The 23222-nt window shown below is 41.1% G+C and overlaps 3 protein-coding genes across 3 annotated transcripts; all 3 read left to right on the forward strand.

Moving 5' to 3' along the window:
* The first annotated feature begins 1549 nt into the window (after positions 1 to 1549).
* On the forward strand, positions 1550 to 6813 carry kbtbd7 (kelch repeat and BTB (POZ) domain containing 7). Its single transcript, XM_086145024.1, has one exon. The coding sequence runs from the start codon at positions 1834 to 1836 to the stop codon at positions 3700 to 3702; it is 1869 nt and encodes a 622-aa protein (XP_086001150.1). The 5' UTR covers positions 1550 to 1833; the 3' UTR covers positions 3703 to 6813.
* Positions 6814 to 7543: 730 nt separating this feature from the next.
* On the forward strand, positions 7544 to 9560 carry LOC147234530 (ras-related protein Rab-33B). Its single transcript, XM_086145026.1, has 2 exons — positions 7544 to 7824; positions 8046 to 9560. Exons 1-2 carry the CDS (start codon positions 7567 to 7569, stop codon positions 8493 to 8495), a joined length of 708 nt encoding a protein of 235 aa, XP_086001152.1. The 5' UTR covers positions 7544 to 7566; the 3' UTR covers positions 8496 to 9560.
* Positions 9561 to 11101: 1541 nt separating this feature from the next.
* On the forward strand, positions 11102 to 21603 carry katnal1 (katanin p60 subunit A-like 1). The gene is made up of 10 exons (XM_086145025.1): positions 11102 to 11879; positions 13000 to 13160; positions 15112 to 15277; positions 15458 to 15582; positions 15659 to 15764; positions 19012 to 19170; positions 19260 to 19386; positions 19680 to 19814; positions 19962 to 20088; positions 20697 to 21603. Exons 1-10 carry the CDS (start codon positions 11718 to 11720, stop codon positions 20893 to 20895), a joined length of 1467 nt encoding a protein of 488 aa, XP_086001151.1. The 5' UTR covers positions 11102 to 11717; the 3' UTR covers positions 20896 to 21603.
* Positions 21604 to 23222: the final 1619 nt, after the last annotated feature.

Genomic DNA, 23222 nt, shown 5'->3' on the forward strand with positions numbered 1-23222 from the left:
AGGTTCTAAAAAGAAAGCTGAACCCTCATGTCTACATATGTGGACCTCTGTTTAGGCAAACCAATTCCTGTTGAAGGACAATGATTCATTTTCACCCTTTTTTTCAATTTTCACACTGCGGAGAATCAACGACCTCAACCGCAAATACCCGTGAAAAAGGACAGCTCAAACAGAAAATAATGTGAATTATCTTGGTTGTGTTTTGCATACAGAAGATAAGTAAGTGGTTAACAGAACATGTGCAATGTTCGCTGTATTGATATAAACTAAACCTTGAAAAATAAAATGATGGAAATCATGTGTTTAGGAACCACCTTAAATACCAGTTGTATATCACGGCACATTATGTGCAGCTTTTTCCTTTGAATTGGTTGTTTAAATGCTGTATTTATCCATGCCGTTTAAACCAATAATGTGTACAACACCACTGGGAGCTAAGTCAGGAGTTAATGTACTGAGAGGAGCTGCAGTTTATGTCCTGTTCTGGGGGGGTTACACCAATTAAACTAGAGATAAGAAAAAGTTAGAACTTGTTTACAAAGTCCCTGAGGTTTGTAGTGTTCAAAAGAGGCATTATGGTTTTTTTTTTCAGAAAGCGGTTATATTTAAAAAAAAACACAATTGGAAATTATTATAAATTACAATTACAAGTCATTCACCATAATTGCAAAGGTGAGTAGAAATAGAAATGATTCTATACCTATCAAAAATCAAATACATTTGGTTAAAAGACTGCAATGCGTCATCGCCTTTCATTTATGACATTTTAATCATTTGAATGATTCTTTTATGTCTGTGTCTGTTATATTTATTTCTTTTCTTTTTTCGTGTATTATGAAAGTGCTTTTTTTAAACCATGGACAAAATGTGACAATAATGATAATGATTAGTCGTTGAAATGGAACTCTGAAATATTGTTGTTTTCTCTGGGGGTGGAGTTTCAAGTTACTGCCATCTTTACAAGAGGGCTTGAAAACATTGGGAGTCCATGCTCTAATAACCCTGAACAAGGAATTAAACTTTAAAAAAAAAAAAAAAAGGAGCAGGAAAATTACCCCATGAAAATCCAGGACGTCGTACGGCAATAATTTTCTCAAACTATTTAACACGATACACACACGTTATACACGCACGCGTCTGCGTAAATACACAATTTGATTATTGTTATTGTTCCAATTCAATCCAGGTCAAATCAATTGACCCAGTTATAGCAGCCAATCAAAATCACGACACATTCTGCCTCAGCAAGTTTCTATGAGGGCGCATTCAGCTAAAGCGGAAACGAGGACTTGTACCATTCAAAATAAGAGGTTATTCTTTCTAGATATTCGATTTAAAACATCGATATCCCCAAAAGCACGCGTGAGATAAATAGGATAACAATCAATCCGTCGTCTAATTGAAAAGGTGCCATTTAGACGAGCAATAATGCGTAATAGCAGCCGTGAAATGACATGGATGGGACTTTTATTTTCTATCATTTGTAAAGCGTCGCCGTAAAGACCGCGCGGCGAGTCTGCCGTGATCTTCCGGACTGGTGAGACGAAGACTAGGATTAGCCGAGTGTCCGTGTCTCTCAACGCAAGATTGGTGGATTTATTCGGATTGGACTTCGACACTATGTCCGCCTTGGCACCGGGAGGTCCGGTCGTTTCGCCACCGAGCCGTTGAGGTGCACTTCGTCACGGCATGTTCCCGGTTTGCCGCCGCGGACGCGTCGCTCCGCGCCCGGAGCCCCGCCGTTGTTTGGAGCGGAGCGGGCATGTCGGCGTGTGACAGCGGGCCTTTCAAAACCTCTCGGCGACGTATAAAACGGCGGATTTTTGAACCGCGATGGCTTCGGCGCTGAGCGTCTTCAGCGGCCCCGAGGTGTTGGAGGACGTGAGTCACGCACGGGTTCTCATGCGGGAGCTGAAGCTGCTCTACGACGCCCGGTTGCTTGGGGATGTTACTATCGGGGTGGATCCGGAGGGGGAGTCCCTCCTGCCCGGCGGGGAGTCCAGTGGCGGCGTTGTGGAGCTTTTCCTGTGCAGCCGCAACGTCCTGGCCGCCGCCAGCCCTTATTTCAAAAGCATGTTCACCGGGGGGCTGAACGAGAGCGTCCAGGAGAGGGTGGTCATCCGCGGCGTGGACGCCGAGTCCATGTCGGTCATCATCGACTATTGTTACACGGGCAAGGTGACCATCACGGAGGCCAACGTCCAGAGGCTTTACGCGGCCGCCAACATGCTGCAGCTGGAGTACATCAGAAAGGCGTGCTCCAATTTCATGACCAGAAGGCTGGACCTGTCGAATTGCGTGGGGATTTTAAAATTCGCCGACTCTTATGACAACCCGGAGTTGAAGGAGGACGCCCTGGCCTTCATAGCCAGGAACTTCGGCCTGCTGTGTAACGGCGGGGAGCTGAGCGAGATGGACTTGACACAGCTGAAGGAGCTGTTGTCTTTGGACACCCTGGACGTGGACTGCGAAAGGAAGGTGTGCTCCGTGGCTCTGCAGTGGATCGAAGCCAACGCCACCGAGAAGGCGGAGGATGCGCTGGCGGTCCTGAAGTGCGTCCGCTGGAACCTCTTCAACGAGAGGGACCGGTGTTTCCTCGAGGGTCTGGTGGCCAGGCCTGTGATCGAGAAATACCTCGAACCGTTCTTCAACAAGTCGGCGGAGGACGCCTGCGCGATGTCGGCGTCCCCGGACGTACCGAAGCACAGGATAGGCGTGAGCGCCAAGGAAATGATTCTCTTCTTCGGCCTGCCCAATGACAACATCATGTGCTGCGACCCTTACTCAGAAGACCTGTATTTCATGGCGCCCCCTCTTGAAGATCTCAGTACTCAGGATTACAAGCGCTCCACCATGGAGTCCTTGATCGCCTGTGCCACACCCGAACACAACCTGTACCTCGCCTCCCACCTTTCCAAACATTTCTGGCTGTACAACCCCGTGCTCAACTACTGGCAGGAGTTGGCAGAGAGACCGCTGGGGCGGATACACTCCGGGATGGGCTACCTCAACGGTCACGTGTACCTCTTGGGGGGACGAAACCCGGTGACGGATGCGAGGCTGAAGGATGTCGAGTGTTACAGCGTTCAAAGGAACCAGTGGACATTTGTGGCTCCGCTCCCTCATTCCTTGGGCAAAATGCAGGTGGTGTCTTTGAATGACCACCTGTACGTGGTGAACAAACGAAGAATGCTCTGCTATGATCCGAAGAGGAACCGCTGGCGCCACTGCGGCTCACTGAGAAGAGACAAGCTTCACAAGGCCTGTGTTTTTCAAGACCAGATCATCTGCGTGTGTGACATACCTGTCGTAAAAGCTTACAGCCCCGGCCGGGGAGAATGGAGGAGGTTGGGTGATATTCCCATTGATAGTCGAGCTCTAAACTACCAAGTGATTCAGCACAACAACAAGCTGCTGCTCCTCACTCAGACTTTATTACAACACAACAAAAACAGGGTCCTCATCCATGAATACGAACCCTCCAAAGAAACCTGGAAGAACATTATGGCGGTGTATGTGTCCACCCTGGGCCCGGTGTGTGTGTCCACGCGCATCTATCCGGCGTGCCTCAGCTCTGCTCACAGCTTCTCCACCGAGGAGGACGACGACAGCGGTTCTAGTGCGGACTGGGACTTGGATGGGTTGACAGATGCAGAATCCGACTCCGGCAGCTCAAGCTCGTTCTCGGACGAGAACTGGTAGTTGAAGGTGTTCCCGGTTCAGACAGCTGTTTTTTTTTTTTTTTTTTTAACTTATTTATTGTTAATTTAATTAATTTTACAGGGTCTTGTCCATAAAGAGAAATGGCAGTTTGAATTTGGTGTTTGTGAGCCATTATCACAAGTCAAGCCAAATATTCCTGGGACCTCCTAAAGTGGGCTGGCTTGACCAGGATGCTTATCACCTAATTCAGTTGAGAGATTTTTATACATCAAGTACAATAGATTTGTCAGCTTGCAGTAATTACACATGTTCATTTTGAACTAACGGTGAGTATTCTCCACAGCAGCTTACTCTTACAGACTTAGTTGCCATGATTTTAACCAGGTTGAATCTCTCTAACGACAACCCCGCTCCATGGTAAAGGCCAGAGGAGTGCAAATCTTTATTATCTGGAAAGGAAATGAGCACAGCCTGTGAAAGTGCTCTTTTTTTTCTTCCCCATCGTTTCCACAAATCAAGGGCAAATGGCAGCAGAGCTGACAATGACTTCATTCATCATCAGTGTGGCCGGTGTCCTGCCTGCAGGAGGGTATTTAGGTTGTTTGGTGGACTCTTGTTTGCACAACTGGTAAAAATGCAGCTATTTACCTCTTGGATTAGAGTTTCCTGTTCATGGTTAAAAGCCAGATGAATTTTCGCAGTCACTACTTGCAGAAAATGTGCAGAACCTTTGAACATTTCAAACGAGGTACCACACAAAAAAATTGCTGAGGATGAAAGAGGTTTTTTTTTGTTAAACCCTTAAACATGTCATCGAGGAGTCCCTCACAGTCTTGACCGTACAGTTGCTATTTGTTGGTAGAAGAGCAAAAACCCCAGGCAAAAGACTGAGTAGACAGAAAAACCCTGGTACGGTAAGCCATCATTTTAGACCATTTTAGAGGTCTCAAATTTTAGAGGCTTGGCAAAGCCACTTCATGCCGATATTTCAGTGAGATGTTTGTCCCAGATGTCTGAACTTAGAAATTCTATTTTTGTGTCACACCTCTGCATGAATTTATGCGTCCATAAATATAGAATGCTATTGAACAGCACTGAAATGACCGCTTCGCGCTTTGTAGACATTTGTGCCAGTTCTGTCAAGATTTTTTCCGGTCTCTCATCAACTAGAGGATTTACCTCCAACTTCCGTCTGTTTTTTTAAGAGCTTCTTTTCCAGGATGTCTCCACGCTTAGTCCAAATTTCCGTGCTTATTCATGGGCCCTTTGGAGTTCTGGCTACATGGGCCTTCGATGCAGCCCCCTCACTTTGTCCCCTGTTGGAAACTAGCCATTTTGGCTCATTTTTCCTGGAAACCAAACATTCACTACAGTTGGAGGTCCGAGCTTTATGCTTGCGAGGATTATTTGAAGTCTGGTTGAAACCAAGGCTAAGATAAATTAGATTAATTAAAACCTATATATGTTTGAAAATAAGGAAACCATAGGTCTATTTTTCCATTGTGTTTTATGTTTGCTCACAGTACTGTGGCACCCAATAAGACCAGGGACGACACTTAAGCCAACCATGCCTTTTCACTGCAGAGCCATTTTAAGCTGTCAGACAGGGTTGCAAATAATGCAATGAGTTGCTGCACAGCAATATTGTAAGTGGAAACAGGAGCGTAGCCATGTAATCACTTAGTTCCACCTGTGCCCTTCTCGTGATGAGGTATTGCTGCCGGGTCAAAGGGTCTATGAATTTGATTCATCTCAGATGCTACCAAAGGTCATGTTAGGAATATTTATTCAGCTAGAAAAACGTGCGAACGGTAACATGAACGTCGTCTTATATTAAGCAAAAAAATGAAACCGGCGTACCTTTGATGCGAAAAAACCTCCACACACATGATGGGATTCTTGGTTGATACCCCTGTTAAAATTACAGTTTTAGCAAAAGCCAACTAATTTTGGATTTAGAGGTGGTTTGTTGTTTTCTTTTCTTTTCTTTTTCCCATTTTTACAAGTGAAACATTGATATTTTCGTGATGGATAGTAATCATCCTTAGCCTAATCCTTAATCGTCTTCTAGGACAACTTAAAAAAAACATAGTACAACCTTAATATGGCCATTCTCCTCCACAAAGTTAAGCACTGTTTGTAATTATGTTGTGAGCAATCCACAAAGCCATTACAAAATATGATTCATTTTGCTATTCAGTTGTATCTTCTGGCAGGACAGCTGATCATTTCTATAAAGTGGAATTCAGGGTGCCGGTTTATTGCCTAATGGAATTTATGAGAAAAATGTATTCTATGCGATTTCATACGCACATGCTCCTGCTTGCGTTTCCTTGGACCTCCTCTGCAAATGCACATGATGGGATGTGCTGCCAGCGCTACTGTATGAGAAGAAGCAGCCATGTACTGTAATCCGACTCAGGTACGGGCTTCAGAGAAAAGCCTTCATGCCACAGTTGACTTTTCTTTCAGAGATGTAGAAAGTCTTTTCTCTTCATCACCTGATACATTTTGCCGAAATAGTTCAATATTCTATTTGAGGGAAGGTGGGTGTGGTTGTCTTTTTTTAAAGATTGCAATTCAGAAATTGTACTCCCACAAGGTTTTGATGGTAGATTTTTAACTTGCATGTCATAGGTGTTACAATGCCATTTCCTTCCAAAACCTACAATAGACTAATTTTACAGGTTATTTGCTATGTTTAATGTGAATAATCTCAAATGTTGTGAACCCAATTTTCTACCAGTGCAAAGCCATCAAAAAAATTAAAATCCTCGGCCTCTAATCTTGACTATTAACTGAAAAACAAATGAGCAGTAATGAATTGCAGGTGTTTGTTGTTCATTTCAGGAAGATATTGGTTAGAATTTGGGAGACATAGTAACTCATGTTACAGATAGTCTGTTATACTGAGTCACGACATTTTTGTGTGTCTGTGTTTGACAAGAACAAGGTTTTTTTTTAACCTTTTAACAAACAGGGTTTGAATTGAAATTATGTTTTTTTGTGTATGTGTTAAATAAACTTGGCAATTAAACAAAAAGTGTCTTCAACAACATGCAATATGGCAATGTAAAACAACTTCTTGTCCATTAGGATGTCTATTTGATTTTATACAAGTTCAACTTCAATAAAAACTTAAAAATGAAATCATTTTATTCTAATTTAATTATTTGACAAAGAAAAACAACAGTACAGGGAAGTGCTGTACACATTTATCAACAAGATGTGCAAATGCAACAACTGATATCTATAAATATTCATGATCACACCAAAACTGAATTTCTATTAAAGAAAGTTGCAGAATTTAGCATTAGCAAAATGTGGCCACCTGGCCGAAACTCGAAATGTTGTTTGGTTATTATTTTATATGTCATATTTATAACAGGTTTATCATTTTCCCTTGGAGCTATTGCCTCGGACTTGGAGATCCCCAAGGCTTCTTGATACAGAGACGATCCAAACGAGCAGTAAGTAGGGTTTATACATTGTAATAATCACGCACTCAAAAATTAAGCAATTAAAGTCGGATCATTTTAATAGGAACAAGAGCAGATAACATAATGTGCAGGTAGGAGAATGAAAGGATTCGTAAACTTGGTGATATTAGTAAAATATTCGTGGGTCATGAATGAATGAAGGAGAGCTTAGACGTTCCATATCCGAATAATAATCGATGAAGACATTGTATCTGTCTCTCTATACAATGCAGAGTAAATGTGTGTTTTTTTTCCGGGACAATATTTATTTAAAAATGAAGAAGAGAGTATTTTATCATGCAAAAAGCACCGTTGTAATTTTAGTTCGATGCACGTCTCGCGAATGGACTGTGCCGCTGATGCTGCACTCGTAGTCTCGCGATATTTCGGTGACGTTGACGTCTAGACATCGAGAAGATGAGCGATGGCAATAGAAAACATATCAGGTGAGGAATTTCACACAGTTTTCGATCGAAATGACTCCCTAGAGCTGTCGTCACATTACGACGGTGACACGGCGGAGACGCGGGTTTTCAAGATAATCGTCATAGGGGATTCAAATGTGGGGAAGACGTGTTTGACCTACAGGTTCTGCGGTGGCACTTTCCTCAACAACCCGGAGGCAACAATCGGGGTCGATTTCAGGGAGAGGACGCTGGAGCTGGATGGAGAGACCATCAAAGTAAGAGCAGACACAAACAGGAATATTCTCACAACAGTTATGCTGATGCATCTCAAGCTTATCAGTGCTTTTTTTTTGTCCAAAACTTTCCAGAATTTGGCTAAAATTTTGATCTGTAATGATGATGTTTATGAAAGGTATACTGACAAAAGTGTTCTTCTGTGTGCCCCAAAATGTCATGTACATTATATGTCCTGCTATGTCTTTTTGTCTGGTCCCAGTTGCAGATTTGGGACACAGCAGGTCAGGAGCGCTTCAGGAAGAGCATGGTTGAGCACTACTACCGTAGCGCCCATGCTGTTATCTTCGTGTACGACATGACCAGCCTTGCTACCTTCGAGAGCATCCCTGAGTGGATTGAGGAGTGTAACCGGCACTCCGTGGGGCCCCTGGTGCCCCGTGTCATGGTGGGTAATAAGTGTGACCTGAGGGACCACAGGGAGGTTCCCACGTCCGCTGCACAGTGTCTGGCTGACAGCTACAACCTCCCCTTGTTTGAGACCTCTGCCAAAGACCCTGCTGAGAAGGAAAACGTTGACGCCATCTTCCTGACTTTCGCATATAAACTGAAGAGCCACAAACCCCTGCGGCTGAAGCAGCCCAGTGAGAGCAGTGCACGGCATATGTGGAACAAGAGAGAGCGGGAAACAGCAGCAGCGTGTCAGTGCTGAGGTCACCTGTATTCCGGAGGGATTTACACCGAGCATGTCCAAAGATCACAGCATTAATTAGCCGCATGAATGCTGAGGAAAGCACTGAATAAGGAAGCAGCCTCACGCTCTGTCCGCTAGTGTGCACAGTTACTGACAGTACACTCCTACAAATTTGCACATGATTTTAATGAATTGCATGGAAGGATGTAGCAGCTCGCCAGATATTTCAGTCCAAACTGCACTTAAAATCACATCAAGTCAACCCACAGAACTGATAAAAGCACTTAAGTATATAGTGAAACGACATGCAATCAGCCACTTAGCTTCACTCTAACTTGTTCAACGACGACAGGGAAGTAAAAGGAAAATGGATTTTAGTTGCTGCAGAGGGACCAACATGGAAAATAATTGCTGTGCAATCATTTTATGTAACTGTCTTAATGTGACATTTCAGTCTATCAGAACAATAGAGCTGTGAATGTCTTTATGTGATTGTGGAATGGATATTTCCTTCACCAGCAAATTCATGTCAGCTCTTTTGAGGGTGATGAATCAAACTAAGAGGACAAACAACATCCTGCCCCTGTTTGTTTGGACACATTGCATTCACAGCCGAAAAAACATACCAGAATAGGATTGACTCCTTTCCCAAACTTGAAAATGGATGTAAGATACAACTGGTGTGACAAGTAAAATCACCGCTGACTTGGCCTGCATGCAAGGCTATACCAAAATTAAAGCACAGGATCAGTATTATTTTTGTCTGTAGGTGCTTTGTATCATGAATATATTGGCAGCACTAGAAATACCTTCTGCCAACTAAAGCTGCTTTTATCTGAATAATGTGTATCAGAATTACTCAATAAAATATGCCGAGTTTACACAATTATGTCTTATTCAAACCGAGGTTCAGCAGAGTAGTCTCTGTAATATTATAATTTCTTATTTACCAGTTATTCACAGTGTCCCTGCCTAATGCTGAGCATCAACATGGAAACCTATGTTATTTTCCATTCATCACACATCAAAGCCTAAAAGTTTGGAAGATATGAAAAATGCAAATAAAAGATGGAATCATTTAAATTCTACATTTTCTGTGCTTTGCTTCTTTGCAAACAATGTAAGTGCAACATATATCCATTCATTCATTCATTGTCTATACCGCTTATCTTGCCCCCATGGTTGCAGTGGGGCTGGAGCCCAGCTGCCACTGAGCGACAGTGCAAAATATTTAGATATTATTTAAATATAATACATTTATTATGATGCTCTGAACAGTTTTCAAATATAAGTCCATTACGGTCTGTAACACACCCCAAAAAGTTGGGAAGAGGGTAAATCAAGGGCTGCAATAATGATGATAAATGAGTGCTTAAATGGTGGTACATGAATGGGATCCAGGAGAATGCAGTTGGATCAAGGATATTTATTAGTTAACCAACAAACAGGTGAATGTTCTTACAAAGTTTAAATACAATATTCATTGAAAAAGTGATAGGAATGAATGTGAATGTCTTACCTCTGATGTTTTGTCTGATTTTTTTTAAATCATTAATGCAGTAAAAACAAAAGGCATGAAATTTGGAGAAATGTTACAATACTTAGGGACGGTACAAAAGCATCAGCTGAATACCCATGACCTCTGACCCCACAGGGGCACCGCAAAAATAATCATGATTCATCTGTAGCTGACAGAAGATAAACCTTTGTCAAGCACAGCAGTGCAGTTACATTCACAAATACCAGGCAAAACTACAGGGCAAAAAGGAAACCTTGTTTTAACCTACCAGAAGTGCTGACCACCTCTGTGGGCTTCAAGGTCCAAGGTGGCAATGTAGGTGCATGTTATTTACCTAAATTATAAAAATTCAAAATCACTTGTAAAACACAGACCATTTTACATTAAGATGTAGATTAATTTATTCTGTGTTTTTTGTTTGAAACCTGTTAACACATATATTGGTTAAATCATATGGGAAATATATATAACCTGTCCAGTTGTTACCAAGCTCAAAATTTTTGCTAAAGCTTTGGTATGAAAATTAAATAACAAAATAAAAATAGGTCTAACTGATCATTTGACCTCTGTTGAGCAAGCTGTCATCAGGATCTAATCTTTATTCACAGTAGGTAGAATATTCATAATTACATTAATTTTAGGGAAGATGTGCTTTACTCGCAAATAAACAATTGTTAACAGAATGGTCTGAGAATGATCGGTTGTTGTGATTTCATGCAGATATGCCTACTCATTTATTCATAACTACTTAGTTGCTAAGGCCTGGTTTCAGAGATTTGACGATTTACATAATAACGGCTGCCGCCGACCAGCGGTCATTGTCTGTATGAATGTGGGGCGGGTGGTGCGTTCAGAAACCCTTTAAAAGTGTGTTTCATTTGAATTTAAATAGTTTCCTCGCGAAAAAATATACAACCCGGGGACTATATCTAGAAATCCGTCGTCGTTAAATCACATAAGGCTTGGTTACAAAACCAAGTAACAAAACAAATAACAAGACTTCCTTTGCAATAGCAAGTGAACGATATGGTGCAAGTTTTCATATTTCCCACGGATCAACGGGTAAGTGAACGTACCGCAGTTGTCTAGCCGTTTGTATTCCTCACCCGGCGTCTCTGCGGCCATGGTAACACTCCACATCGGACCAGCGACCCAAAAACGACAATAGACAGGCGTGCTTTTCACCCGGATCTCAAAATCAGCTTCTTGAAAGATCTGCGATAAAGAATTAGGTCGAAGACATCGAACGTTTACGCCCCGACGCAACGTGTTTACACCCCATATGCTGGGTGGATTAGAGGCGTTTGGTTTATTTATTAACTACTCGTCGGTTCTGTTTTCTGTAAGTGGCCTTGTTTTGTTCACCCACGGGAAGGCGTGAGAAGAGCAAGATATTAGAAGAAATCCTTGTCTGTGAATTTAAGGCATAGTCAGGTGCAACGGTACTCGATAATCACGCCGTTTTGCCATGACAGAGCGCTAGCTTACTTCCGGCGGAGGCTCGATCGATGAATGAATCAGTGCAGCTGCTCCGTTCTCCGAACTAGCAGGACGAGAATCTCCTCCAAATTTTGCTTTTAATGTGCCACTTCAATCGCCGTAAAAGCGCGATTTGTACATCGACTGACCTTTAAGTCGAAAGTTTTTATTTTTTTATTTTTATTTATCCCCCCCCTTCCCCCTCCTCCTACACTCCGGATCGACTGGTTTCTTCAATTAGCATGAATCTGGCAGATATCGGAGACAACGCCAAGAAGGGTCGGGAGTATGCTTTGCTGGGGAACTACGACTCCTCGGTTGTTTACTACCAGGGGGTCATTCAGCAGATCAACAAGCACTGTCAGTCCCTCAGAGATCCTGCTCTCAAAGCCAAATGGCAACAGGTAAGCTCCTACTTAAACTCAGACTAATTTCACCTTTTATTACTAAGTGGTAGCAGAGATTGCCATTTAACTCTATGGTCTTCATGGTCAGTTTCAAATATCCTCCAAAGTTGGCCTCCTGCAGACATTTACATGTTTGCTTTTTAATTTTAATGATGTGTACTCTAATTTTAAAGAAATTTTACATGGCATCATGTCGAAAATAACACCTTTAATGATATGATAATACAGAATTTCAGTAATCCCAAATATTTATGTCTGTAAAAATAGTTGACATAATTTTAGCTTTGTTTTGGCTGGGGCATGCATGCTGTAAAAGGGAAAGCTGTGATGTCACACAGGGGGGAAGGTAGGATATTGTGACATGACTGTGAATGGATATTGTTTGATAAATACATTTTTGGTACAATATTTTCAGAAATTTCCCATTATTTTATTTATTTATTTTATTGTTTAATATAAGTGATTCCCTGTAGCTTTTTAAATATTTTCCCTTTAAGCTGCAAATATTTTAACACTGATGATATTTTTACATTTGTTGATATTTCAGCTGATGTCTTGTTCCTCAAAATATTTCCTGTCAGGTTGACATGAAATTTTGCCTTGATTTTTGCATCACCTTTTTTGTGAAATGTTTAGTAAAACATTTACAAAGGACTGAATTGCTGCTAGTACTTCTACTACAACTATGATCAATCAGTTAGCCATCATTATCGTCACTATCAACAATTTAAAGATTAAATATATACAATTTGATATTGTGTATTAATACACAATGACTCTTCAATTTTACATGTGTTCAGAGTAAGGGGGGTCTTCAACAGGAATTAGACCGAAAGTTTTAGGAAGTATTTATTCCACAGGAGATTTGTTTCTCCGAGAAAATATTTAGTCAAAGAAGCTGCATGGGTCCCTTTTTGTTTCATCTTAAGTGTTAGCTTCTGTTTTGTTACATTTGCTATCATGATTGTTATTGCTATAATATTTTTCCAGTGCATTCTCATTTACTCACTACCTGTGATTCTCAATTTTCTCTGCTTGTCCATTCCAGTATTTTCAAGTATTTCCTCTTAATTTTCACGGGGATGCTGATGCATTCCTCTTGTGTATTTTTGACCAGGTGAGACGGGAACTGACGGAGGAGTATGAGCAGGTCAAAGGTATTATGGAAACTCTAGCAAGCTTCAAATCGGAAAAGCCCATAGATATCCTGGCCCCTCAGCCAGAGGAGAAGTCTGAGGACCCAGCAGTATGGCCTCCTCCCATTCCTGCTGAGCACAGGTGAACTTTATTTCTATTTCTGTTTCCTGTAACCATATTGATACAATAATAGGAGCAGAGTAGAACCCCGTGAAAACATTTCTGAGAAATCGTTTCATTTACCTGCCTGTACCGCAGTATCTTCTTATTTCATTCAACTTCAGCTACAAAACTCAACATTTACAAACAGGAACAAAGTATGACAATATGAGTGGAACATCTAAAACTCAGGAGACTCCATAGTTGAAACCATAGTTGAAAATCATAGTACCATAGAAAACCATAGTTGAAAACGAAAGTGACGGTGACAAATTTCCAATTATTTATTTATTTATTTATCTTTTTAAACTGAAATTTGTCAGGATTCTATTGATGATGTTTTCCACAAAATTATGGCCACTCTGTTAGTCTGTTAGAATCAGTGTTTCTTGTCAATTAACTCTCACGTTATTTACAAGCTGAAACATTAGTTGCCTGTTTGCTGACCCTTAACCTCATTACAATTAGAGTCACAATCAATATCATGGAATCAATACATTAATGAGCCCTGTTGAAAATGTTAATTTGCTAAGCTGCCTCACCCCACGGCTTGAGAGATTTCTTGTTTTTTAACATTTGGTGCACCGTGGTAGCCTAGATTATTTTGTTCAATAGAATGTTAATGCTGGGTAAAGATAACAATAAGTATCTTTTCAATATTAATTCACAATGTTGAAAATCCAAGTTAAACAACCACCACATAAGGAGAACAAAAATTGGGAAACACCTCACACTGTTATATGGCAATATTTCTGTTCACTAGCCAAGGGAAAGCCATCCACAGCAGTTTTTTTATTTCAGTCTTAAGTGGTAAGTCAAAGTCCCTAGGTGCAGTGTATCCTGTAGCCTACAGGTAATGATTGTTGCTGAGCCTGGATTTTGGTCCCTCAGATTAGATTTCCGGTCTGACTGGATGAAGTTGCTCCCTATAAATTTCCTCCATCCTCAAAAGCCTTACAGACTCTGACATACAGAGCTGTTATCACACAGGTTTTTCACGGCTACAAAAGCGTTGAGGACCTGAACTGGTCAGTTAGTAAAGCGCTCTCCACAACACCTTGAGTTTGCCAGATTCAACGTAGAAAGCTATAAAAACAAACGTGACCTGCGCTGATACTTATTTGGCCCAAAACGGCTAACTTGGCCATATTTAAGACCTTGTAATCACTGATTGTCCGCCTGCTACACATGACGACAACCATGCACACTTTTGTACTTCACTAGATAGCGATTACAATTTGAATAAGTGTGTCTACATTGTAAAACGATATTGTTACATTTTAAGGCAAAGTATTTACTCACTATCATTTACACCCAGTATTGTTATAATGTAATTAGCTGCTACCATTCAGGAACCCCCTTTTTCTTTTCCGACCTGGCTCAGGTGGTTAGAATGGTCGTCTCATAGCCAAAAGATCCTGGTGTGATTCCAGAGGTTTTCCTTGCTTGTCAAAGTGACACTGAGCAAGACAGTGAACCCCTAACTGCTCCCTAGATGCTGCATGGTGGCTGCTTGCTGCTCATGGTACATTCAGAATGGGTTAAATGGAGTGGTCAAATTTCATCGTTCATGTTTGCTGTGTATATAAATGATTATGACCAAATAAAGGGCTTCCTTCTTCTTCTTCTTGGGGCTTTTGCCCTTCAGGCCCTCTGTTACAGCGAATCATTTGCCTCCATCTAACCCTATTCTCTGCATCCTCTTCTCGCACACCAACACACTTAATTTCCTCTTTCACTCCATCCATAAATGTCCTCTTTGGCCTTCCTCTGGGCCTTCTGCTTGGCAGTTCCAACCTCAGTATCCTTCTACCCAGATATTCACCACCATGCAGGAAACCACTGCACCATTAAAATGGTTTTAATGTTACTGTCTATAATCGACATCCATTTTCATCCCTCAACAAAGTTGTATTGCTCTTTGTGACTGCAGGAATCCTGTAGCGAAGCGGCCAAACACTGGTGTGAAGCAGCAAAGGAGAGACTCCCCCGGTGTGCAGCATCGAGGGGCAGGGCCAGGAGGCCGGGGTCAGGCCAACCCTAAATCAGACAGACCTGGATATAGAGACTGCCGTGGCACGAAGGCCAAAGATGAGAAGGTCAGGTAGTAACTGAAGGCTGATCTGATAGCCCCCAAGGGCCTTAACAAATCTGTCCCTGATTATTATCTAGAAGTTTGTGTGGATTTATATCAGGGATGTACAACTCCCTTGTGCCGTCCTTTACCCTGTGCATCCCGTTCAAACAGCTTTTTTTTTCTGTTACTATTTCTATAACAGGGGAAAAAAGGTGTCGGAGAGTCACAAGGGGATACGGAACACAAGTTTGATAGCGTAGGATATGACAGTGACCTGGTGGACTCACTGGAGAGAGACATTGTATCCCGGAACCCAAATGTGCACTGGTATGTCAGCACACACAGACGACCACTGCTCTGCTGTCACACACACGGCTGAACACATTTTGCTGACGGGCTGCAGGGATGACATTGCTGATCTGGAGGATGCTAAGAAGCTGTTGAGAGAAGCAGTGGTTTTGCCCATGTGGATGCCCGACTTCTTTAAGGGCATTCGTCGCCCTTGGAAGGTATATACACCGACACACTCAGACACACAAGCGTGCATGCAGCCTCATACTTATAATACATTTAGAATCTGATAATGTAGGTACATTGCCTTGCCGAGGACTATTATGGCTGACATTTCTGGAGCCTATTTCCAATGCAGAGAATCATGCAACCTGTCACAACAGCGGGACATAATTTGAAGTGCAAAGACTTCAATTAGGGAGCAGATTAACAGTTAAGTTGTTTGTCATTTGCATCAACTTCTTGTATCGTTGCCCCCTAAATTTCTACTTGCCAGCATGACAGCAGCTTAGAAGAAGCCATTAACACCAGCTTAATGAAAGTGTAAATTGCACATTGCTCCATCGTGTTACTGTTCTAAGTGTAAGTAATTCATAACAACTTATACTGATGTTATAGGATGCTTGCTAAGCTACATACGCTAAACTTTGTCTTTGCAAAAGTAAAGAAAGCAAAATTGTTTTACTTTTGCTCTTTACATTGATTATAAGGGTCCCAAAGATTCCTTGTGGTCACTGTTCCTGGGTGAGATAACACAAAATGTGCACATGGGATGAATTTTCAAATATTTTGCTTATTTTCAATTAAAGACTTACTAGTTATGAGAAAGTTCCCTTGCTGATTCCTTTTTTTGCCCTTAACACAACCTAGGAACCTATCAGCTATCTGCCTTATGACAATTACCCCTAGGATTCAGACACAATTTTTACACTTGGTCCCAACCACCATCTGTTTTTTAGAGATTAGCTCATGCCTTCCTTTTTGGATTTTGAAACTAATCGAGTGAATTTCCCGAGATAAAAAGTGTTAATCCAGTCAGCAAAAATAATTACCATCATCATAATACCATCATAATTACTTAGGGTATTGTCAAAAATACATAGAAGAGTGGAACTGATTTTTCAGTGAAGAAGGGAGGTAAGCACACATAGCAGCTGTCAGCCTGTTGCAACACTGTTCTGCCAAAATTGGCCATTATATGTCATCTCAATCTATAATTGCAAATTCTGCAAGAGGTCTTAGTCACATATGGTCAATGTATAATTTCTATGTGTCATGTTGTAATTGGATTCACTGATGGACCCTGACTTTTATTTCTACACAAGAGATTATATGTTAGTATGTCAGAGAGAGGAGGACTGTGGTGCTGGAGTGGAGTGTAATAGTTATATTTCATTAAATAGGATGAACAGTTTAAATATGCTTAAATAGTTTGAACATTCAGTGGCAATGTCTTGTCATTAAAATCTAGCTGCATGCTAGGTTCAAATTCCTACCCAGTGCTGAGTGGGAGGTGTAGCATATCTGGCAGACTGGTCGTCTGGTAATTGGAGGGTTACTAGTTCAGTCCCCTGCTGCGGCCAAGACCATGAGGATATTGAACCCCTAATTCCATTTGATTCACCACCAGTGTTTGAATGTGTGTGAATGTGTTAATGAAAATGTGGCACCTCGTAAAAGTCCCCCCGCCAAGAATATGTGACTGTGACAGTGTTGTAAAAATACACTTGTCACCAGTTGACTTGAAAAGCCTTCTCCAAATGTAGTCCATTTACAATTGAAATCACATCTCCGTATGTTTTTAATCTTTGGCTAGCTGCTGTCTTTTCCTCTATTAGATTAAGGTTGAAAAATGAGTGATGCTCACTTTTCCTTCTCAAGTCAGATTTCACCATCAAATTAACCATTAGTGACATTTTTGTAAAAAAAATTGAATCAAAGTTCTACACATGACAGCTATTTTCACATGTTGTGCACAATATCAAATGAGATTTGAATGAAACAAGTGAGATCAGACGTTTTCCAGCTGAAAAATCTACAAGTCTATACAGGTTCAGGGACCCTGGGATCCTCCTGATCAACAGGCTTCACTCAATGACTGGCCAAAGCGCAATATTCTCTGTTCTTACTGATGAGGAATTTCATCATGTGAGACCTCTGCCCCTCGGGCTTGACATGTGAGGATCAATACTTTAGTATTTTTACAGCAGAACAGTTCTTTTAAATTTTAAACCTCTTCTTTAGTTCAGATAGATTCCGAAATACTTTACAAGCCACTGAGTCAGCAGTCCAAAATTAAACATAATACTGTTTCAGCAGCACAATCTTACAATGGTCAAATAATGACAGGTTTGTCAGTGTTAAAAGATATATAAACACCCTTTCAGATTCCAAGTCCGCCTATCTAATCTTTTCAAGCACTTGATCCAATGCTGTCTTCTCAACTGTTTTTATATTAACAGATGACAAGCATTTAATAAGTTTTACTAGACTCCGGTCTTATAGCAGCAGGTGTTTTTTACCATACTCCCCTCTAAATCAGACCTGTAGCTTTAAATGCTGAATATTCATATTTGTTTGATTGTAATGGATATGAGGGACATACATTTTTCAGCCATTCATTCTTCGTAAAACTGCAGGCCCTTTGGTAAGAAGGTTCCAGTTCTTTCTGGTGTTTAAAAGCTGCTATTCTGTGTGTTAGTTGAAAGCACACATGTGGAACACCAGTTAGAATTTGAATAATACACACATGCACGTAGTTCTCTAGTACCACATTAAAGTGTTTTTCCTGTGACAAGTAACACTACGTGTAAATGACACTATTTGATTTACGTCTACTTCCATGTTAGCAGAGTTTCTTTGGGTCTTACCATGATAAATCTAACAGCAAAAAAAAATGCATGTTAAGATCTAGTCATATCTGGCCTGATCGTTAGCTTTTAATATTGAGACTCCTTAATATGTTTCGGAATTGTGACATGATACATTATGCGTGAAATCAACCAAATAGAATCAATGGACTGAAAAGATAATAAATGGTTTCGATGTTCATCTGCCAGTCAGCACTTTGACAGCCTTAAGAATGAGCCAAATAGTAAACCAGCAGCCACACATTTTAACTTGCTCCATAAAACTGCGGGGCATCGGTAGATGCTTCACTATGGCTAACATTTCTATTACCCTGTATTATCATCTGCTTTTTCATTTTCTAAATGATCTGTTACGTCAATGTTTTGTTGAATGTGATTACTCTTTTAGGTCACATACTGACTTATTTTGTGACGGTGATCAGCACTTGATTTTCTGTGTGTGTGACTGTTTGTAATCATCATGAGGGTCTTTGAGTGTGTGTGTGTGTGTGTGTGTGTGTGTGTGTGTGTGTGTGTGTGTGTGTGTGTGTGCGCGCGCACTGGCGCGCATACCTGTTTATGCCTGTGTGTTTGTGCTCATGTGTTCTTGTTCTAGGGTGTGTTAATGGTGGGTCCTCCAGGGACAGGGAAGACTATGTTAGCTAAAGCTGTGGCCACAGAATGTGGCACCACTTTCTTCAATGTGTCGTCCTCCACCCTCACTTCCAAATACAGGGGCGAGTCTGAAAAACTTGTCCGCCTGCTCTTTGAAATGGTAAGAATACGTTCACGTGTACAATCTGTTTTTTTAATGTTTTGATGTAAGTCAGAAAAGAGCTCTGATAGTAGAGTTGATCTGACCAGGCCAGATTCTACGCGCCAACGACCATCTTCATTGATGAGATCGACTCGATCTGCGGGAGAAGAGGAACGTCCGATGAACATGAGGCTAGTCGGAGGGTCAAATCAGAACTTCTAGTTCAGATGGATGGTAAGCGAATCAAAATTGTGCAAGGAGACAATGTAAAGAGAAAGCTATAAGAGATAGCAGTTCTAAACAAGGTTAGCCGATAATAAAAGATGAAAGCATCAATTATTCATAGACTAGTCATTCTTCACATCCGGTGGGATACATTTGGCTTTGAAGACTCCTTGCAACCGAAATTATTTGTGGCAGATCTTTGAGCATGTGAAAAGCATGGAAGATTTTTAAACCTTTCAGCTTGTTAAAATCCCAGACTTCCTGACAAATCTTCTTTTACTTTTTGTAATATATTCAACCAGGTGTGGGGGGTGCCCTCGAGAATGATGATCCCTCAAAGATGGTGATGGTACTTGCCGCCACCAACTTCCCCTGGGACATTGATGAGGCATTACGGCGAAGGTTGGAAAAGCGGATCTACATCCCGCTTCCAACAGGTGACCGCTCTGTTTTTCAGTTGCAAAACCATGAAATCTGATTAATGTACTGTTACTAAGTTTGGCTACAGCTGCTCCATGTATATATTGCTGTTAACTGCTGTGACATCTGAACAGTATGGTAATGAAGTGTGTATATGTGTGCAGCCATGGGTCGTGTTGAGCTTCTCAAGATCAACCTGCGGGAGGTGGATGTGGCTGACGACGTGGACCTGGACCTCATTGCTGAGAAGATCGAAGGCTACTCTGGGGCTGACATCACCAACGTCTGCAGGTGTGTGTGTGTGTATGCGTGGGGGGGTGATACATCTTCGAAGGAAAAACAAATACAAACAGATTCACTGTTACTGAAATGGAATCAGAAGTCAGACAAAGTCCTTACTGTCCCATATTCTGTCAAAAATGTATCTTTCACAAAACCTATCTTTTGCCTTTAACTGTTTTTCCCAAAACCTTTAAGTGTCTCTTCCATCACCAGCAAGATTACTTTTCCCAGCACACCCGGTTGCACATGCTCCTAGACACTCAAGATTTTCCATTTTTGAATTTAATGATAAGTATAAAACACAGACAACAGAATGCATAGGGTATTATTTTAAAAGCTTCAGTCGTCATTAGAAGGCATTTCTATGCTGAAGCTTGAAAACGATTTCAGTTCAACTCTCCTCTTAGAATTCTGACCTTGACGAGGCTGTCGGTGTTCCCATGGCTACACTGGGGGTGGCAATCGCTTATAGGTTGAAGGCAACGTGCAAACAATTTTGTAGAAAAAAAGAAAGTGTATGCCTGTACACATTCATTATCGCAGGTATCCAAGGTTGTCTGTGCTCGGCTCCTCGTGTGTGTGTTCATCCCTGCATGTGTTTTTTTTTTTTTCTTCAGGGATGCATCCATGATGGCTATGCGTCGTCGTATCCAAGGTTTGACTCCAGAGGAGATACGAGCCCTGTCAAAAGACGAGCTGCAGATGCCTGTAACGATGGAGGATTTCACTATCACGCTCAAAAAGATCTCCAAGTCAGTCTCAGCTGCTGACCTGGAAAAATATGAAGAATGGATGGCAGAGTTTGGGTCTGTATAGAAACACACTGTCTGGATTCTGGCGGACTGGAGGTCTCACCAAAACTCTCCCATACATAATATGGGGCCTGGACCTTTGCACACCAATGTAACAAATGGCACAAGGAAAATATTCACCTCTCTGTGAATGCTGTCAGGTGGTGTTGACACACTTCATGAAGAGGCCTTCTGAGGCTTGTTTCACGTCACGTTCGATTAGACGCGTAGTATAGATCAACGTTGTCATTAACATCCCAACAAGCAGTGGCTTATGAGCCTTGCATGTAATATGCCAGAAATGTTTGATTAGCACCTCTCCATTTGAGATGACTGAAAACCTCTCAAATCATAAATCAAAGTCAAAATCAGTATTTCATCAATGTCACATTCCCAGCCAAGAGAGAGGACTGGGTTGGACTGTTCCAGAGGAAATGAGGAAATGTCATCATTATTGCTAATAAATTAAGTACAACATCAAGAAGCACTGAAGAACCCCTCTGTTAATAGTTTTTCACTAGCTACATCATCAGATGTTTTTAATTTTGATATAGTTTTGTCATGTTAGATTACCGCGGTGATCAAGGCTTTGCTGTGAGATGTGCATCATGCTCAGGAGACGGGCGTAATCGTATTCACTCTGTGCTGGTAGAGGAGCTCATGTGTGGTGTTACTGCGCATGCTGTTATGTCATCATCAACACCACATAGCAATAAAGCTGCAGATCCTGTGTGATATTTGTCCCTGCGGTCTATTCGGGATGTTTGGAGGCAAAGTGGGACTCAGAATGACAGAGAACAAGAAAGGAAGGGGGAGGTGCATGTGTGATGCATGTCAATGGGAGCCACACACGTATCGTGTGTCCTCTCAATGCGGACGGGATCCAATCATGTCACAGTCCTGAAGGCATCACACTGACATCGGCTTTTGCAACATTTCTATTTTCCTGCACTAAGGAGGGAAACAAAGGGACATGGCAGAAACCGTCATAAGTAAAAATTAAGTCAAAATAATAAAATGTGCCCCCGCTTCAAAAACTATAAAAATAAACAGTAAAAATAGACAGTTTTTAGAACTAGCGGGATAAACCAACACCGGTTTATTTAAGCCCTATTTATAGTAATGGTCAGAACTGTATTCACTCTCCCCACTTTAGGCTTTCTTATACTTCCACCTGTACTGAATTTTTCTTTTAATTGGAAGTGCCTAAACTGGTCTATTATTTACGGGAGTCTCAAGAGAACCCAGATGGTCTAAGGATTTGCTAAGCACCCATTCATTTTTTCTTGCGCTTACTTTCACTCAGTTAATGAAATTAAATGAGAAAATTAACTCCTTTGACTGAGATAAGGCTGCGGATTTCAAACTTCAATTTGAGAAATTAATGAAACCCAAGAAGCACACAATGATTGCTTTTATTATTCAATTCATCAATTGGATCTTTGGTTGAAGATGGTCAACACCATTTGTGAAAAAGGTGTAAAATGCTGTATAGTATGTTGAACAATATATCACAGACTAAATACGATACATCTACTGAAATGAAAAGCTAATTATAGATCATATTTGTCAAAGTCAACAATAGATGAAACTTACAAGTGGATGCTCTGTACAAACCATTTAGAGTAAAAAAGAAAATACTAAGGGACATTATCATACAGATCTTTTTCAGATCAAAAAAATAATTTTAGAAAATGTTTAGAGCAAAACTAATTTTGCTTCACTTTTGGTTGAATATTTCTGACAGGCATATTAAAGCTATTAGAGACATGTTTTGTCAATGAAGTAATGTTTATTTTCTGACTGGACTATTAATTTATTGTCTTGGTTTGTGTACCTGTTTACGAATAAAAAAAAAATAAAAAACATGACACTTCTTTTCAGCATGGTCTGATTATCTCTGCATTTTCCCAATGGTTCTGAAAACAATTTAATGAGTTGACTCATTGTGAGAAAAATAAGTGACTTAATTAGTGAGGAATTGTCTAGACAGATAACAAAAAGACCCACAAAGCATGGTCATATAAAACACTTTTTCGCACTTGAAAGTGATGTCTTATGGTCAGATGGAAGATGCTTGAACAGACTCATGTTTAGATTACAGTTGAATTCCTTTAGAAGGTGTGTGTGTATGTGTTTCTCAGGGGGTTCTGTACAAACTACCTCCCAACCAGCCATCGTACCAGCCCATCATTGAAGTGAACACCACCACTCTGGAAAACATGGACCACTTCCCCTACCTTGAGAGTCTTCTCTTCTCCAAAGCAGACATAGACTCTGAAGTAAAACCCAGAACAGGAGTGTTCAATGACCAACACCCGAGTGCTTTTTGCCTGCAAAGCTGTTCTACTA

Source organism: Fistularia commersonii, chromosome 4, assembly GCF_037954325.1.
Source record: "Fistularia commersonii isolate RoL2024-O1a breed Wild chromosome 4, RoL_Fcom_v1.0, whole genome shotgun sequence".
NCBI classification, from domain to species: Eukaryota; Metazoa; Chordata; class Actinopteri; order Syngnathiformes; family Fistulariidae; genus Fistularia; species Fistularia commersonii.